General features: G+C 39.6%; 1 protein-coding gene across 1 annotated transcript in view; it reads left to right on the plus strand.

Moving 5' to 3' along the window:
- LOC102304529 (plexin-A2) overlaps positions 1 to 20434 on the plus strand; it is an 82648-nt gene that overhangs the window by 16841 nt on the left and 45373 nt on the right. Inside the window, exons 3-4 of the mRNA XM_005917899.3 lie at positions 1091 to 1273; positions 18400 to 18534. Coding sequence (XP_005917961.1) covers positions 1091 to 1273; positions 18400 to 18534 — 318 coding nt within the window. The remainder of the gene's footprint in view (positions 1 to 1090; positions 1274 to 18399; positions 18535 to 20434) is intronic.

Here is a 20434-nt window from a genome sequence, read left to right on the forward strand (position 1 = left end):
AAGTCCAACAGTTGATGATTAAATTCAAACCAAAATGGTCAAAAAAGCAACCAAAGCAATTCTGCTTTTAGTACAACTACTAAATCCAGTATTAATTTACAGCATATATGTGTATGTGTCCACATATATTTATTTAGTGTACAGATAGGCATGTCATTAAAATTTCAGCAGCAGAATTTCACATTGACTATTTGGCAATATGTGCAACACTTTTGTGGGTCCAGAGGGAATCTTGAAAATGAGAGATGGATCCCCTATTTCTTGTTTATAAGACTGGAGGTAAAGTGCATGAAGAAAAAGAACTGGGCAGTGGTGCGATATTAGATACATTTATGGTATGCTCACTTAATTGATCACATTTAGTTAAACTCAGGCACAAAGCCTGATCAAAGGAAAAGCTCATTTCAGGGCTAACGAATAATATATGCTTCAGAAATGGAGGATTTAAAACAACAATAAAAAAGCCCTAAAAGGGTAGATTTATATATTAAGTGACAGGCAATTAGCAAAAGTTTGAGGTGCATGTTAGAAGATGCAATAGGACTGCTAAGCGTGCAGCTCTCTTTGATGCCCAATCAAAACCTAACATCTCTTGTGCTCTGTGATGTCAGATCAAGCGATCTAAAAATCACAGAAACAGGCGCAAAATACACGCCGTCTCTCGTGTTTGCCATCAGCAATTATTCTGCTCCGCAAATTTGCCCGCTCTGAGGCGTGTTCACAAACCCAGCAGCACAAACCCTTTTGAAGTAATCATTTTTAACCCTGAAAATCGTGCGCTTAATGCATGTTAGGCTTACCATAAGTCACTCTGAGTTCTCCTCTTATATTCGCATGTGTCTACAGCAATTTCAGTCAGTTTCTGGCCCCCACTAGCTCTCTTCACCCTCTCTCATTACATCTATTTCCTCTCCTTATATCTGTCATACCCACTCCTCCTTCATTTCATTCTCACTGCTTTTCCATCCCTCCTCCTTTCACCTTCTCTCCGGTTCTCTTCCTCACTTCGTCTCAAAAACACAACTCTCTGCCATCATTATCTTAATCTTTTCTATATTTTCACTCGCACACCCTCCTTCTCTCCACGCAGCCTGTTCCCATTGATGATCACTTCTGCGGTCTGGATATAAACCAACCCCTGGGGGGTTCCCAGCTGGTGTCAGGTCGGACAGTGTTCACTGAGAGCAGGGACAGGCTGACCTCTGTCACTTCCTACATCTACGGTGGACACAGTGTGGTCTTCCTGGGCACCAGGAGTGGACGACTTAAGAAGGTGAGTGCAGCTATACACTAACAGTCACTGGCAAACATGAGAGGATTTTTATCTTGTTTTAAAAAGAATGAAATCTGACATGCATGAATTGTATTGTTTGTGGTGAATTGGTAGATCTCAAGACATGGGAAAGATGAGAAGAGATTATGCATCTTTTGATGATTTACCATGTTGCGTTTCTACACAAAACACATCAATGATTTCTTAAGGCTGCTCTGCCTCCTGTGATAATTAGTTTGGGGTCATGTGGTAACATGAAACACCATATGAATGGCATGCCATGAAATTTTGTGTGTTAACACTACATTTTGTTTTTGCTTATGCATTTTTAAATGTATTTTTACATGATTAATTATTCCCTGTAACACTGAACATACTTAAAATGTGCAAAAATGACACAAAACATGCCCGTGGCATGCTCTTACACTACAATCCCATGGCATCATGTTGCTCTTCTATAAAACTTTTGGGTGAATGAATAAACGAAAGGAAATGGGTAACTCATTCTGCCGCCATCATTCAAAGGGACTGACAAAACGAGACACTTCAAAATTAAATGTGTTGTACAGTATTTCAGGACTTCCCTTTTATAAATATTGGCGATTTACATACTTTTTAGTCACAAATGCTGTGTGTCTATTCAGCTTATCTTTAAACTTTACTTTTTCAAGTTCTAACATGAAAAACTGCAAGCTTCAAGCTCAAGCCAGGACTACATCACTGTGACAGCAGGTTCATTTCTCCACCGTGCAATCAGATATTCTGAGCTTAACTATCTCAATCCCATATTTGGCAGCTTTTTTAAACAAGCTTAGCAGAACTGCATGGCATGATCTGATATTGTACATCATAATTGCTGCTGCTCCAGGATCATCACAGGAGCTGAGCAGTTATGTGTTTGAGATATCATATCTTTGTAACTCAGGGGGGAAAAAATGCTGCATGTTACAGTCAGACTCCTTATAAGTTCTAGCAAGTGAGCTCACATTACCCCTATTTTATACTCCTCACACTGGCTCCCAGTCGATTTTGAGAATGCTTTTTCTGTACTTATATACAGAGCACTAAATCGACTAGGTCCAGATCATTTATCTCAACATCTTATTAAACACACTACCGCTCGCAGTCTTCAGTCGCAGGATCAAAATGTATTAGTTCTTCCTACCAGATTGAAGACTAGCAGGGGCAGAGCCTTTCAGTCTGTGACACCTAGAGTACCACTCCAGCTACATTTAGCTGACTCTGTGGACTCCTTCAAAAGGCATTTGAAAAGGCTTCTGTCTAACCAGGCCTTCTGCTGAGATTATTTTTTTCTTTCATTTATTACTTTTTAAATCCTGTAACATGGTGTCATACTGATAGCAATAGTTTTGTTTTTTAACAATTTTTTAAAATGATTGCAATCATTTTGTTGTGCTGTGACTTTATGTCAGTTAAAAGTGCTCTTCAAATAAAGCACTTGCATACTAATTACAATAAAAGACATTTGCCTTTAAAGGTTTCTGCCAGAAAAGCGTCTTAAGATATAATTAACACTGTGCAAGGATATGCATTCATGGAAACTATGATACTTAAACATAATCGATCAGTTTTAGCATCTAAACTTACCCAAACATCGATTGACAGTAACTTAATAGTGCACAAAGTCTAAAAATAATATCTCCACATTGGACACAAACCCCCACCATCACATTTTTCTCTGTAGGAAGTGCTAAACTTCGGTATTTTGCCTGACTTGCAAAGCTGTATCATCACAAACATGTGACTGGTCAGTCCAAGTGATGGTCCTAGAGCAACGTTAAACATTATATTGCAGAAGCAAAGCAGATACTGTTATATCAGATACATCTGCTGACACGACAAATTTTTCACATGTAAAATTACCAAATTTATCAAAATCTCTGCGATATACACCGCTGAAATACATCACGTCTGGCAGCTTTTGTGTCTCACCCACGCGCATGTAATAATGATCCCTAATCCATTAACAGAAATTCATGCAATAATCTGTTCAATTAATGATCTAATTAGCATAACTGGTTTTGTTAAGTATATCATGGTTATTATGGTAGGAGGACATTACGCAGCTGAACAAAGGTACAGCAGCACCACATTTTGTGCTTCAGCCCTCAGACAGTCGCTCTTAGTTGAGAACAAATTGATGTAAATCTCCATCCATGACTACTTGAGCCAAAACTGAAGCGCACGTCTGTTCCTTCAGTTCCTTTGTGTTAAAGTAAAAGGACATTATGCAGCTGTAGTGGCTCTTGTTTAACAGTGCCCTGGTGGATTTTGGGTTGAATAGCTTTTAGCATTACAAATTACCTCGAGGACCACTTCACTGATTTAGAAAATGATTTTGCCCCGCTTAATAAGAATTTTTACATGTTTCTAAACATAATTAAATGTACCTAAGTGTTCTGTGCAAGTTTTAGTTCATGTTGCTCCCTAAAACTTCAAAAACATGTGTGTGTTCTCTGCTTCAAACCCTAAAATATGATTTCCAGTTCTTTTCAATTCCAGGATTCAGCCTCATGGTTATAGCGCCTTGTACGAATGTCTTAAAATCTAATGTTAATTTTCTTTTACAGATAAGTTGGTGATATGAAACATTTTTTTTCTGTAAAAGGCAAAAAAGATCAAATCCAATATTAAATTGACTAGTATTTCCTGTGCAAACCAGATGTATATTATTTTAAATCATTCTGAGCTCAGCTGCTGTCAAAAAACTGCTAAAACACACATAACTGTTTCACATTTACACTGGGTGACATGTTTCTTTATAACAGTGAACACAAGCTCTGTAGTTTATTTTGAGTCATTCAGCAAATACCATTCTGTTCCCTTATATAACACAGCAAATCTGCATCTGAACATAGCCTGCGACAAATTCTCTTTTTACACTTGTTTAAGTAGCACTGGCTTAACTATGGCTCCTAGCTATTTTAAGAACAGCCTTTTAAAGATTTAATTTTTTAGAAACAAGGTCAAAAGCCTTAGACAAACACAGTCCAGGGTCAAATGCTTTAACAGTCTGACTAAGTCACTGTGGATTTTGGTATTTTCTTTGTAATCATCACAATTTTTTTTTTCTTGTGCCGTCCACATAATCACAGAATCCCTGAGCAACCTTGGTACCAGCTGCCGTGCCAAAAATAAAATGCAGAACACGAGCTAACTGGCACCCCAGTTCACGCCTCTCACACATATCTGCCGTGTGCGTTAGCACTGGAAAGCCTAACAAGCGCTGGCAGGAAAACGACGTTGTACATGAACATGACTTATATCTCTACAGTGACAGTAAACACAACACATGGGCCAGCCAATAACTGTGCTACATAATTAGAGCTTAAAAAGATATTCATGGCTGAAGAACAGAGAGCCTCTGGTTGTAGAGCTCCTAGCTCTTCTATCAAACAGATACCAACAAAGAAACTCTCTGAAAAGGCCACAAGTGTACTTCGGGTGACTGTTTAAAAGGGGATGATAGTGCACACTAACAGACAGTCTTCATGTTGTTACACATTTCAGCACATTATTAACCGTTTATTGACTCTGTCAGTTGTCTAAACGGTAGCAAAGCTTGTTGTTTTATCTAATGTATGTTGCATTCTTGTACAGCACTTTGGTCAACGCTCCTGTTGTAATTAAATGTGCTATATAAAAAATAAACCAATGAAACCATTAATTGGCAGTCCAAAAACACAAAAATACAATCTGTTTATTTAATTTGAAAGACAACTCAAATCTTCATATCTGAAACTGACTCAAAATAATCGCCCGGATACCAAAAAAAGTATTTCTATTAATCATTCATTTATAATTTTAATTTTACGGTACAGTAATGGAGAAGCTTGTTAAATATTTGTTTTTATAAAATATTTTTTAAAACTCTCTGGTGCAGGCCAAGTATACTAAGCCCTTCACAGTCTATTGCATGTGTAACTACTCATCAAGGTAAGCCTAAAAGAAATTCAGCTGAACCTGCCTTGATGAGGCAGGCAGGGAGGCAAGCAAAGAAAAGCAATCAAACACAAATGCTCGCTAAATATGTTGCTGAATTGACTGACAAAAATCACACAAGTATGAACTACTCAATTCTTCAAGATTGATGTGTTTGTCCAGTCCCACAGACCACGGGATGACCCCTTTCTGTGGGATTCATAAAGTTGATTCAGCTCATTGTCTGTCATGTTTTGTACTGTAGCAAGTTATTATAATCAAGTTCCTATAAAGCTCATTCTTCTGATCTAACTGAATTGACTTGTTGGGACTGCAGGCTCTGGTTCCTGCACAGTTGTAGAGCGTGCAGCTGACTGAGGAAATGTGTGAGAGGACTGTTGTGACATTAGCCCGGGGGCCTCAGTCTTATGAGGAGCAATCTGTCTGACACAACGCACACACACATACTGGTCCAGACTGGGGGCACAGATAGCATCACTGCAGCTCTTTCATTTGATGAGCCATCGGGGAAAAAGACAAGATAGGCTGACAGTGGAGGAGAGAGAGAAAGAGAAAACAGTCAGGCAATGTGAGACAAAGAAAGAAGGATGACCACTGGGGAAAAAGGAGAAGCAACAGATATGGAGGAAGAAAGGCAGGGATATTAAGTGAAAAAAAAACAAGGACATATTAAGAATGAAGGGGAAGTAAGACTGGCAAAAAATAAAAATAAAACACTGAGAAAAAGGGAGACTTCGTGTTTGTTCAGGAGGTAAGCATTAAGTTTTGGGTGAGCAGTAGTAATCCATCGTTACCGCTGTTAAGTGCAGCCTTTAAAGGCCAGAGTTTGCCATTACGCTGACAGAACATGCAGGCATGATTCAGACTCCCAGGAGCCTCTAAGGAGCACAGGGTCACCTCTCCAATCCTATTCTATCACCCCCAAATGGACAGTCTCAGTGGAAATGGGGCATGACAATAAATATCATGAGTGGATCACTGCAGCAGCAGGGCCATAGCAAAGGTCAAGCCTGCCACAGAAAGGGTGTAACCAGGGTGAAAGGTCACCAGGATAACCATCTTAGTATCCAGGCTCCGTGCAGCATATGGATGCGCTCATCAATGTGTCTCAATTAGACTGCTCCTGTTCCAGCTATAATAGGACGTTTCAATCATCATCTGCTGCAGCTTTGTAGCCATAGGTGGTTGATTTTAGTGAAGTAATATGACCCTGTGGGTGACTCGAGGCTGAACACAAAATGGGGCTTTTACACTTAGCAGGATGTATGCTAATGAGGTGAATCCGGATAGAAGTGATTATCTCATCCTGATCCTTATTAAAATGCATTCTGGTCTCAAGGTATGAGGTACAGAAATAGTAGATGCAACTTTCAGTGGCACAAATACTGTCTCACACCAAGGTTCTAACAATTTATGTGCAACAATGACGCACATTTATCTGAATTCAGTGGTTCTGTTTTGCTCATGTGATGCTCTGGAACAAATCTGAACAGCTTCATAAAAACTGTCCCTGAGCTTTCAGAAAGAAAGAATCTCTTTAGTCTACACACAGTGATTTCATGTCTATTTAAACAAACACTGAAAGAAACACTGAAAACTCATACGTGGGAAATAGAGAGAGTGGAGAAACGATTTAAAGCGCAAGCCTTAGGATGGAAGGAATGAAATGAATGATTATCACCGATCGAATAACTAGTTTTATTGTGCTTTTCTTGGCAGTATGTTCTGAAATCTTGAAAGTTAACAAGACACTTCTTTGTCAAGTCGTGAGGTGAAGGTGATCAATCCTTAACAGTGTTTCACACCCTCGATATAGTGAGGCTGAATTTTTACGACCAGGTTCCCATACCTAGAGATCTTTCAGACCTCCCAGTATATATTTGTTGAACAAATCGAGGTCATATCAGGTTTTCGCCACACTTTGATTGATGGTGGGATATTTTTTTAAACGCACTCGCATATGTTTAGGTCAAATTTTAATTCGATTTCATTTATATAGCACCAAATCACAAGCACAGCTGTCTTAAAGCCCTTTATATTGTAAAGTAAAGACCCCACAGTATAATAATACTCAATAATAGTAATACAGAGAAACCACAATAATCAAACGACCCCCTATGATCAAGCACTTGGCAACAGTGGGAAGGAAAAACTCCCTTTAAAACCCTGGTAGAATCCTGAACAGTGATATTGTTGCTTACAGGCATGTCTACAGTTATCAGTTAGGTTGATGGAATCATTACTCGTCTCCGAACCAGCTTTAAGACGATTAAATAATTGTTGGTGGAAAGAGGACACAAAGCTCACTGTAGGAGCCATGTTCGTGTTTGCATGCCTCTAGTTGTCCCTTTTTGTGTTTGTGAGTGATTGCATTTAAGGCAGGAACATTTAATTAGGGTCACTGATCATAAGGACCAAACAGTTTGTGATCGCTGTGCTGTTGTGATTTATGTTTGATAATGTTGGACATTAAGACGAACTGTGGAATGGCAAATGCAATCAATGGTGAACAATAAATGTTTAAGCTGACAAGATAACAACAACGCTGGAATTATTGGACTTTCTCAATACCACAAGTTTTCTTTCATAACAGTGGCACTTTGTCAGCTCCACCATCGAACACCTCAGTGGCTTCAAGCGTAGCCTCTACACTCAATGCAAGGGGTTAACAACATACATTCTGTTTATAGCTTTTTATAATTCTGCATCAGATTTTACCTGCTGATAGCACCACCATAACGCCAGATGGCCGTAATATGTGGGATGAGGCTGCATCAGTAACCATGGACATTCTGTCCTCTACTTTGTGATATACACACACGAGATCTTTAAAACTTCATTATTACAAAGTCCAGACTAAAAAGCAGCAGATTATGCTTCAGATTGTTTCATATTATTTTTATCATTTGGAATTCCTACTAGCATCAAGCTCTAGTAGTACACACCACAGTCATAGGTCCTGTGATCCAATCTGTACAGCTTGTGTAGTGCAGACTATGATAATTAAGCAAAAAGTATATTATGTATGCTGTACGTTCATGTAAAAGAGAAAGTTTTGATAAGACTGTATGCAGTGGCAACTGAGTACACCCACACTGTTTCAATCCGATTATTAAGTGATGACGTGACGAATCCTACTTCCGGGCCTAAAGTAGTCTGCGTTTAATATGGCTTTTGTGTTGTTAACATGTTTAATGCTTTGTATTTTCTTCTATTTAATCTTAAAAAGCTCCTAAAAAAAAGTCAGTGATCACCGTTGACCTCCCTCGGCTTTTTATTACCGCTAATCATTTATTTAAGCTCAGTTTTTAAAACCTTACGATGTAACTACAGCCCAGCCCATGCAGCAGTATATGAATGACTAACCTCGTATTGTGGATGGATTATCTCAGTTGTTCTCCTGGCTGAAGTTTGGTCCTTTTACAATCAAATCAAATCAAATCAAATCAAATCACTTTTATTGTCACATCACATGTGCAGGTACATTGGTACAGCACATGTGAGTGAAATTCTTGTGTGCGAGCTTCACAAGCAACAGAGTTGTGCAAAATACAATAACGTAAACAAGCAAAATACAAGAATGGCTACATCTGAAACTAATAAATATATGTACAATATATAATAGTATAGTATAAGCATCCTGCCATGCGATTACATTTGTTCCTGACCACCGAGAACACTCACGTTAACTTTTATCGAGTGGAAAAAAAGTTAGCTTGTTTATATTATGCTAACATAGCTGTGTCGCTAGCGGTCACGTAGCACATCATTATATACCAGCTAGCCAAACTTCAGTAACCCTACAAACGTCACTGCTGTTTAGTTTTCTGTCTTCATTTATGTTGGAAGTGATAAGAAAGCTGTACGTTTTAATTTGTTTCCAAAACCCCGCAGTCAGGACATGCTATATTGTATTTAGATGGAAGCTAGCGAGCTAACTTCCTGCTAACTTCTAACTCCGTTAAATGTCATAAATTCCGTTTTCATGGATGCCTGGATGTTAAACTCAGTTGTTACACCTGGTAGAGCAGAACGCTGATAATTTTTTATTAAAGATGAAAGACTTAAGACAGTGTTTTAACTCTCAGTAATGCCACAGTGATCATTTGATATATGGACCTGCAGCAGTTTAGGCCCAGACACGGCTAGTGACGTCAGACTGAACAATCGGATAGGAAAAAAGAGGGAATGTAGCAGCCAGGTGCTGCTAAACAGTTCAGCTCATTAGCTGATCATCAGCAAATGTGACCACCTCTGTAAAACTGAAAGGTTTTACTAGTTTGCTGCTTTTCTAAAGTGTTTGGGTGTGTCTTAACACAAAATATTCCCAGAAGTGGACGTCCCAGCAAATTCAAGAACATGACAGCAGGTTTAAGCTTCCAAAGTTTATCTTAAAAATGACTGAGAGGGCCAAATTGGAAGATATTGGCCCATAATGAATAACACTGTGTGGGGTAAAAACCAAATACCAGTGTTGCAGTGATGTTAAGGACAGGCCCTGCACCTTGGAGTCACTGAGTCAACTATAAATGCCTCTGCATACCAAAGTGTTCTAAAGGTCAAATGTGAGGTCAAGATGAATCAAGATGTCAATGTCCACTCTTCAGCTTAACTGAAATGGCTTTGCCAGGCCTAAAGAGAGCTGTGCATATACAAATGCCAGTCAACCTCAATGAACTGAAGCTGCAGAATGGGACAAAATTCCTCTGCAACAATATAAAAGAGTGATAGAATTATACAGAACACCATTGCTTCTGCTTATTCCTCCTAAAGGTGGACTACACAGAATCCTGTGAAAACTTTCCTTTTTTAATTACATATTTTTCACTTGGTCAAAACATTTAGGATAACACTTCTCTCGACCTTTTTGTACGAAAGACAGTCGGACTGTAAACTTTTGCCTCTTAGCTACCATAGTCTAGCAAGTACCTAAGCAGAAAACACACTGCAGAATGACTTTATGCCATTTCTTACCCTGTGGCAGCCTAAAACACATAACAAGTGATGAGTGGAATTGATTTTCTGAGGAAATGTTGCTGCTGAGCACATTAATGCTCAGAAGGACTGTGCCATGGGACTAGGCCATACAGAGTGAAACTATGTGCTCTTCTGACAAAGTGAGCAAATTAAAAATATTGTGCAACTCAGTATGAGATGCTTCCAAGTTTCTTGTAAAATTTATCCTATGTAGTGCTTTTCTATGTTCAGGGAGAAATCAGCGAAGTCATCACTGCCACTGAGAAAGTGCAGTAACATTTTATGATTAACTCATTCGTGTGTGCCACAGGACTTTACCTTAGGTAGACAAGGCTGACAAGCATCACAAATTAGATCCCTGCAGCTGCCTCAGCCCTATTCTTGAGCAAGCCAGTGATGCCTTTACTATTCAATCACTGCAAGAAAACTGCCTCAGTGGTGGCAAATATAATTTGAAGGATGCATTTACGAGTGCAGTGTAGAACGAAATAAAAACAGACCGGCACATTACCTCAGCGGCTGTAGCTACTCAGCAGCAGTATTTCCCTAGAAATGGTTGAAAATGTTAAGCTCACGGCAAATAAAGCCTTAGTCAAATACTCTCATGTGCAAATAGTGGATTCATTACAGCTTATTGAGACAGTTGACTGGCTGAAGAAATCCCAGAGTGAATGGATAAATGACTTGAACTTTTCAAAGTCACGGTTGTAAGGGGACTGAGAAAGGAAGACGTGGTGATTGAAATCATAAGAATGGGGAGGAGAGCAGGAAAAATAGATTTGTTTGAGGCTACTCCGAGAAGAATCTTCATCTTGCATTAAGAGTGCAGACCTTAAGGGTAAAAATCTTTAGAGCGGATCACAATTCAATGTCTCAGTACAGCTAAAATAGTATTAAGAGAGGCAATTTGGTGATAACAGAGAAAAGTGTACATCTTTCTTCTTTTCCTTACTGGCTTTTATTTAGCTATGTTTCCCTCCAACTCTTTGTCCTCTCTTCCTTTATATCTGTTCTTTCTCTTGTGCGGTCACACAAATGGAAACAGGACTGTGACTGCATTGCGGTCAGGAAAATGAAGACCATACGGGTGCAATGAATTGTTCCACTGTCCCCCTCCCACCGCTTTTGTTGATGGGCCATGGGAACCTGACAAACAATGGGAATGATTGGAGGGATGGGGGCTGCACGGAGGAGGACAGGAAACAGAGAACAGGAAACCATGTCCTCAAGGAGACAGAAAAGAAGTGAACATGCACAGACTGAGCGGAGACTGTGGTCAAGTTGTAGAAATTGTGGAATGAAAACCTGGAAGCTTGCCATGCAGCTGAAGGTTAAAGCGAACTGAAAATTTGGCTGCTGGAACTGGAAGGCTTTTAACAATAAATCTCAAAAACACACATGCATTCACACACACACACACACACACACACTTGAATGTCATGACCTCTTTTCCAACCCAGTTGGCAATCGCGTTTTAGGTATGCACTTGCCAACATACAGCGTATCTAGTGGCTGTGATCAATATGCTCCTGTTTGTGACTGTGGTTAGCATAATGGCTGAATGATTAGTCGTGTCCTGTAATACACATCTCCACCTCAGTGACACTCTTTGTGTTCATTAGCTGCTGCAGCTCGTCTCTTTAGCATTCACAGAGCCATGATGGATATGCGGGCTAATCAATGCACGCTCTCCTTGGCTGTCATCTACAATTGGACCATATGCCAGCCACTCAACCTTAAAGGTGGACAGTTGTCTGGCCCTTATGTTACTGCATGCCCTGTGTCACAATACGGAGTCAGCCAGGGAGCATCCACTGTGAGTTCTGTGCCAAAATCTGTCTTGTTTACACTCTGAATACATATACTTCGGATCTAGTCTTGCGTGTATAATCATTCTGCTCCTGTTTTCAGAGTAATGGAAGATTTATGTGAGGTTTCCTTGCAAACGTTAGTCCTGATTATTACTCTTAATGGTTTTACATGAAAAACATGCATGGAGGAGGATGAAATATTGATTTCTGGCATAATGTGGCATAAAGACTAGAAAACTGTTTGTTTAAGAACAGCTATACCAGACTTGCCATGTCTAGGTCAGAGTGCGTCAGACAACTGGTCTTCAGGGACAAACCTTGTCAGAGTGGCAGATTGGGAATGATTTACTGAACAGACTGCTCTTTGCCTCCTGGGTCATCATCCATATGTTTAGGTTAACTGGGCACAGCTTGGTTGGCTATATATGGACAGAATTTCTTTCTCAAGTGTGGCTGGTCAGTGCATAAACATAAGAATCATCTGCTTTACAATGTTTCTCCATTTTCAGGAGAAAACAGGTCGTTTTAGACATTTATGAGTGTACTTCCTCTGCTTTAATATCATTGCCTGAAATCAATCCCATCTGTAAATACACACAGGAGAGACTTTTGACTGAGTGTATTACTCATACGAGGTCTGGCAGCTTTACAGCGGAGCCAAAACGGCTCAAACCAAGCGACATCTTAGAAGTCTTTTTTTTGTTTTCTTTGGCTCTCACAGGATAAGAGTGGAGCTTAGCATTTAAGATGCAAAGCCGTCCACTAGAAAGCTAGGCTGTTTTCGTTAAGAGCCCATGGGCTCAGGTTGCATATCTGTTTGTAGAGGCCAAACTAAGCTGGGTTGTTTATAACCATCACAGGTTCTGCAAGGGAATTTCAGCAGCAGGAAGGATATTGCTGTTATTGGCTTAAATATTATTCATGGGTTAAATATATATCCTTGTCAGCTGTGAGAGGCTGGGATGAGAGAATGAAATGCGAGGCACACTGAGGTCATACTGTATGAACATGTGGTATCAATGGCAAAACAGTACAGTTCTTCTGTTACATGACAAAGACCACACAGGAAGTTCAACAAAAAGAGGTTTCCTAAGGTTTTTGGAAAATATGCAGTCCTTGGTATTGACTTTAAAGCAATGCCCTAACTACTTTACCACAACCCTATTTAGACATGTGATCCATCCACGGTGGATCAAATCTACTATTAAACATGAAAAAAAAGAGCAAAGCACAACCAAAAAGCATTTGAGGTGCTCTAAAATCTAGCACAATGCTGAAGTGTAACTGCACAGCCGATACCTGTTCACAGGGTCTGTCCCCAGAGACGAAAGCAACAGAAGTAAAAATGAAGTCAGTCTGAAATTAGCTGTTGTTCCCTCTATCCCATTAAAGACTAAAAATACCTATACATATACAGACTGCCTTGAGCTTTGTAGCCTGTAACTGTTAAAATCGGTCAAATTAGTGAATGATGCTTGACTGGGCAGCAGATTGTGAAGGCAATTTTGTCATTAAAATATTTAAACTGTTAATTCTTACTGTCCCCAAGGAGAATGGTTACATGAGTTTTAGAAATTACCTAAATTTTATGTGGGCTGTATTAAAAAATAGTTAATGGTTCAATACAAGTGCTGCCCTATAAGTATTCTTATACTATGTATGTGTGTTCTGCAGTCTAACAGATTGTGTATTGATCAAACAAGTAATCATACACACAATTTAAAACTACCGATTTATTGAAAGCAGGCAACAGACGAGTACAAGTGTGTAATTTATTTTGTTTGCATGCTTGTGTGTGCAAATGTGTGTGTAACATCCAAAAAACAGGCTCATTATAAAACCAATTAAACCCACCTTACTCTCATTATGAAGCTGTAGGGCTTAAGAAGAGATTGAGGACCTGTTGTACTCCCAGAGGGCTTCTGCCTGGTCAGGCCTGCTTTAGATGATAAAACCACTTTTAAATCCGCTGAAATCAAACACCACAAATCGGTCGTGATGGGTCAGTATTTTTTTCCGAGTTCATCCCTGTATCCCTGGCCCCTGGTCAACCTCATTATACACCGCTCGGTATCTGACCTCTAAACGGTTGTGCTGGGCTTTCTTAAACATTGTTTCACCGCAGAAATGTTCACATTCTCTGGTTTCTGTTTGTGCTGCTATTTATGAAAAGAAGAGTGTGGGAAAAATAATGTAAACTGGCTCCATTACTGTGTGGGATTTTGATACGGGAGAAGAGGAATAGGATAAGGAGGAGGAGGAGGAGGAATAGTAGCTCGAGCAGACAAGGAAAGAGAGCAAAAACAGAGAGTGAGCGAGCGAGAGCGAGAGAAAGAAGCTTATTTCTGAACTAAATCTGTCTTTGAAATAACTATTTAAAGGATAATTTGTGCATGGTGTTGAGTTATTAACAATCTGACAGGTGAGAGACAGTGTCTGTCCTCTTATGATCTGGATTTAAGAGGCCATCCTGTGTTGCTATTGTAATTGCAACTTTGGTGTTAACATAGAAGACAATGACATATCTTTGCTTCTCCCCTTCCACCAGCCGGATACACCAACAAACAGACACACCCGTTAGCACATATTTATGCCCCCACCCCTCCACCCTCTTTTCATTCTTGGATGGCAGAGCTGACGGTTAGAGAGGCACAGCTGCCTGGAAGGTGGAGGCATGATTGATTGATGAAGTTTTGGTGCCCAGGGGATCCAATCATGTAATCAGTTTGTATTGATTGACTGTCCCCATTGAGAGACTGCTGAGGCTCTGCTGCCATGTGTGCAAGCTAAGCTTGGCACACATTCAAAATCTTCTGCAGTCAGATTTGATTTGGGTGGCGAGGTCGCCTAAGTCCACGTGTTGGGATTCATGCTGGGAAGTCTGTCATAATCACACTGCAGACGTTCCAAACCGCTCCCACAATTCTCTGCTCCAATTCTTCATTATCTTGTATTTATTTTAATTATTATGATTGAGAAATTAATTCAGCTTTACTGTAATTGCATCACATGTTTAATGATCCAGTCTCCTTGGAATTTAAATGGGGCTTCCACCTGGGTTTGCATAGCTAATGAGATTTCTTCCCCCTTGCCACTATGTTTTTTTCCCCAGACTCTTGTTTCACATTTCTGACTTCTATTTCACTTGTCAAGTTAGCATCACTTTAGTGATGCAATGCACATCATTCCTTCAACAGCATTACAAAAAAAGGGCATTGTGAGTGCAAATAAAGGTATTTTTGTGAAATATAAAATTGAAGGACAGCACTAAGGAGAAAGACAAACAATTTCTGTCTTTGCGACAAAATGATGAAAAATGAACACTTTCAATATATCACTAACATCTAGTTATACTGAGAATAACAATGGCTTTTTAAGCTAAAAGCTCTTCTTAAGATTGACAACTTCCATATCAGTGAGCCACTTTTCACAAAGACAGACCTGCTTATTTATTTGCTTTACCGAAGCAGCACACCTTGTTTGTTGGTAGAGGTGGGAGAATCGAAACCGCTTCACCGGTGGGCATTCGTTTTCTATGCTTGCATTTAATGAGCCCCAAAAGATTTCTCTCTGAAAGTCACTCCAAAGTCAAATTAAGGCTGAACTTGCTAAACACGTTTCAAAACTCAGATGCGTCACTGCTTTAACCTCAGGGGTGAATGTGGGTCAGAGGCGCAATAACCAGTTGGACTACTGAATGAGAAGCAGCTAATCTGTCTTTCCCTTTTCTTCCCCTCAGTCTCACCACAGGCTATAAATGTACCTTGTCTTGGTGGCACTGGGTGAACACGCTAGCAAAACTATTGCAAAGCGCCACAAGTCAGGAATGTAAATGAAGGAGAATGAAATAAAATGTAAAGCAACCACAGACTCTCCATTTCAAATACCCACACCTAATTTATTGTGTAAGCTTTCAAACACACATTGGGAAATCAGAGGTAACTGTTGAGGGAAAAACAAACTGTGACTAAGCTGTGAGACAGACATTTTTGAATTTGCTTACTTGCTGTCTGAGAGCTAGATAAGAAGATCAACATCAATTTCATCTCGGTGAAATCCACAGCTGTGATGTTTGGTGCCAAATGTTAGCTTATTATAAAGCCTGCAAGAACTGGCATTAGTAGCCAAGCAACTTGAAAGGTGCTTTCAACTAAAGCCTACTTAAACATGTTTTTGGAACATGGGATAGAATATAGCATATAGAACTATAAAATCAACCGTTACTAGAGATGGACCGATCCGATATTACGTATCAGTATCGGTCTGATACTGACGTAAATTACTGGATCGGATATCGGAGAGAAATAAAAACTGTAATCCGATCCATTAAATATAAAAAAAAACACCTCACAAAACTTGCAACACGGCCTAACTCGGCTCATAACGTAGCACGTTGCAGCAGTATGCGTCACGTGATAGAGCGGCTGTGTGTATTTGTAGCATCTGGCATTTTATCTCCAAGGAAGTTATCCCAGAGAGAAGTAAAGCAAATGTGTAAGTTCATCTCTGAATGTTTGTAAAGCATTCCAGCCTTAAGCTTAACAACCGATATATGGAGCGACTGCCTCTTCTCTCCCCCTCCCTCTCCTGCTGCTACTTCAATCATGAAACTGATCAATGATCTGCTGATCGGCTTTTCTGTCCGTCTCTCTTGTTTGTTCATCGCCCACTTTGCACCAGAAAGAGGAAACCAGCGGCTGAACAACAGCAGCACGTTTAACCTTGATAAGCTGTTGTTAGAATTTATTTAATATTACTTTCAACACCAGGATCTTTTTCTACGTAGCTGACGCTGGTAACTGTGCAGGGGCGGATCTAGCAAAGTTTAGCCAGGGGGGCCGATAGGGCATGAACAGGGAAAAGGGGGCACAAAAACATACATTTCTTACTTATTCTCATTTAAAATGTCTAGCTTTTAATAAATAATTATCCGAATCTTACACCCAAAGTTTTAATCTGATGTAAAATGTATAGAAGTCCATTAGTGTATATAGTAACTATTGAGTCTAATATACCCTAGTAAGCTATACTACTTTTTCCTTTGGGAAGGTATCTGTGCAGTCTGCAATTCTGTTGAAGAAAGATGTTGAATCTATTTAATTATTCTTGAAAAATAATTTATTTCTGGGCATTTTTTTCACACACTGCATCAAATTGAAGTTGATTATGTCATTTAAGCATCATGAGGTGGAGGGTGGTTCCTTATTTTTTATTTTTTTTGCTGGGAGTTTTAGAACCCTATTAGTTAGGTTGCTTACTCTTTAAAATACCAGAATAGGGAGGATGAAGTAGGTTAAGTTTATTAGATTGATCAGTATTGCTGAACTATGAAATGTTTTGGGTGTATCTTTTGCAGGTATAACAGGAATAGCTTTAGTGGGTTTTTTTTTGTTGTTTTTTTTAACTTGAGTATGAACTTATACAAAAAGCAGCAAAATATTAAAAAAAACTGTTTTATTGATTAAAAAACACACTATATCGAATTCATATCGGTATCGGCCGATATCCAAATTTATGATATTGGTATCGGACATAAAAAAGTGATAACGTGTCATCTCTATTATGTACTGAAGTTAATTCCTGATCTACAGCTTAGCAGGTTGACTAATCTCTCAGATCTCTCAGGTTAAGTTTGCTTGGTATTTAATGGTGTTTGAACACCATTAAACCCTGAAAAAAAATCCTTCAGCTTGCTTTCCAAGTAGACACAGCTCTTTAATGTAACAACTGATGAATTGATGAATTGCTCCTCTTTGAAGACATCGCTGTACTGAATTAACAGAGATTAAATTGTTTTTGATCTCCTCATTTACAGTACCTACTACTTAAACATTTCCTTTGCATTTAATTTCAAGTTGCTCTTTTTCATTTACAAGTTAACAAGCTGTTTTGTCTCACATAAGTGCCTTTTTAGATAATGAGCTGATGTTCTAATGGACCGCTGGAAGGGAGGAGCATTTATTTACAACCGATTAGCCATTAACGAAGAATAAAGCGTTACTGGCTTGTATAGTTTGTATGGACCTTCATTACAGTTGTATACTCTGGAGAAATGCATTGATGGTTATTGCTTCACATTTTATTGAAGTCGTTACACTGCTGTGCACCAAATGGAGCCAAGAATGGTTTCCTTTAGTTTTACAAGTTAAAGTGGAAAAACATACCAAACTTTACACATAACAGTGGGTGATCATAAAACTGAAAGCAAAAGCCATCCGTGCATATTTCTTATAAAGCTGATATTTAGTTTTCTTTTAACAAAACATAGAAAGCATACAAAATCTTACATAGTAGAGAAGAGTCCTAATTCTACAAATGTACAGTAACCATTCAGTCACTGTCTCTTCATCTCTGTGTTTGTCTATGCCTCTGCAGGTCAGGGTGGACAGCCCTCTGGAAGGAGGAGTGCTGTATGAGACAGTGACTGTGATGAAGGATAGCAGTCCCATCCTCAGGGACATGGCCTTCTCCCTGGACAGGAACTCTCTCTATGTCATGTCTGGCAAGCAGGTGAGGAAACACCCTCATGTTGGTGCTGCTGTCAAGAGAACCATTGGAAAAGCAGGATGATGCGGCAACAGATGAGGCTGTCCTTCAGCTGGAAGCCCACTGGTTCAAGCCCCTATGATAGCGAGTGTTCGGCATGCTGACATGTCCTTCAGTTAAACACAAGATGTGTAGCATGAAATTTAGAGTTTTAGTTGACAAGAAACATACAGTATGGAAGTATTTTTGGAAATCGGTTAGTGGAAGCGGTTTTGAACAAACATATTAATAATGATGATTAGATTTGGATTGAGGGCCAAAACAAATAAATAATCCTTGTTTTTTTAGGCTGTTGCAAAAAGAAATGTTCCTCACATTCTGTTAAGATTAGTATTTCTGCATGGAGCTTTGGAATCAGAAGTAAAACGGTTTCAAATCAAAAACATTAAGCTATGCTAAATTATAAATTAATACTGTTTATTTGGAATTGAAGCAGAGGATTATGACTTATCCTTAAAACAATAATTCCCTTACATTCATGAACTGTACGTCTACAGAAGGGATTGTTAAATATGCAGACTGTGTGTAAGAGGATGGACCACTGCTCCAATTACTTATCCATGCGAATCGACTTACAGCGCATGCATCTTTTGTACGTAACACACACACACGCACACACATCTCTTACAAAACCAGTGTCTGCTTTTTTTTTTTTCTGTGTGGCTGTATTCCACCTCATCTGCTCCTCACTTGGCCCAGCATCACAGAGGCGAGCAGTTGTTGTCGTTGTTGTTGGACGATATTCTCTGCACTCATTGGAGATAAGAGTGAACAGTGGTAATCACTTTCAACTCCCATCAAGTGATTATTTTGGCGCGCTGGCATGCCACTGTGAAATGGGATTAGGTTTCAGTGCAGCCAAAAAAAGAAAAAAAAAGTCTCTCGGTTGTCTTCTGACTACTGGAATTTATTGAGCCAGAGTCACAGGACAGAAAGCCAAAGGGCAGTGGGACAATTGCAGTTGTGTCAGTTACATCAGAGTGGCTCTGACTCTTTCCTGAGAGCCTGAAAAACAGTCTGGAATTCTATAAAAGCGTCAAGTTTAAGACAACACATAATGTCATTTGAGGAAGAATAGAGACAGTCTTGTGTTGGGTGCCGTCTTCTAAAACAAATCAAGGCAGCTCTTCCTTCTGTGTGATAGACTGGAAGAGACAGGGCATAACTTATTGATGAGCTCTGGTCGTTCAAGGAGAGACACATGCTTCCTTCAAGGAGATAGCCAGCTATTCTCCTCACTCCGCCTTCAGTGACGCACAGTAACAGAGCAATAACCAAACCCTGCTTCGCCTGGCATTTTCTCTCAATATTAGAACAGCTTTGGCTTTGTAGCCTCCAGGAGCTTGAAACAGAGTAAAGCCTTCCGCTTTCTGTCTCCTCCTCCATCTTTGCTCAGCTTTCCCTTTAGACTTCCCCGTATCATGGGTAAGGAATCCCCCAGGGAGAGGGCTTCACTCGCAGATTTCCCACATTTCCAGTAGATCCCAGAGATGAGAGATTTTCAGATTCCTGGGAGCCAAACAATACAGAAATGATGTGGAATGAGGAGCGAAGCACAGACAGATTTGGCTGAGATCAGCCGACCCTTGTGGAATAACAATGAGCCCCTCTGTCTCCTGCCGGGTGAAACATGCAGGGTTAGCATGATGATGAAGAGTGAGGATCGTGTGGATGTGTGTGGATGTGTGTGTTTTTGTGTCTTCACCAAAACACCCCTTGGAAGCCATTATTGATATGGAAAAAAAACAGCAGTTAATCTTTTTTCTCACTGTATGCCTTTAGTTTGATCAATTCTAAGAATAGAAATGCTCAGAATCCAAACACACTAAAACCTCACTGAATGTCACTCTTCAGTCTGTGAAGT

The sequence above is a fragment of the Haplochromis burtoni genome, unplaced genomic scaffold (assembly GCF_018398535.1).
Source record: "Haplochromis burtoni strain Fernald_Lab_line unplaced genomic scaffold, NCSU_Asbu1 Contig_26, whole genome shotgun sequence".
Classification (NCBI taxonomy): Eukaryota; Metazoa; Chordata; class Actinopteri; order Cichliformes; family Cichlidae; genus Haplochromis; species Haplochromis burtoni.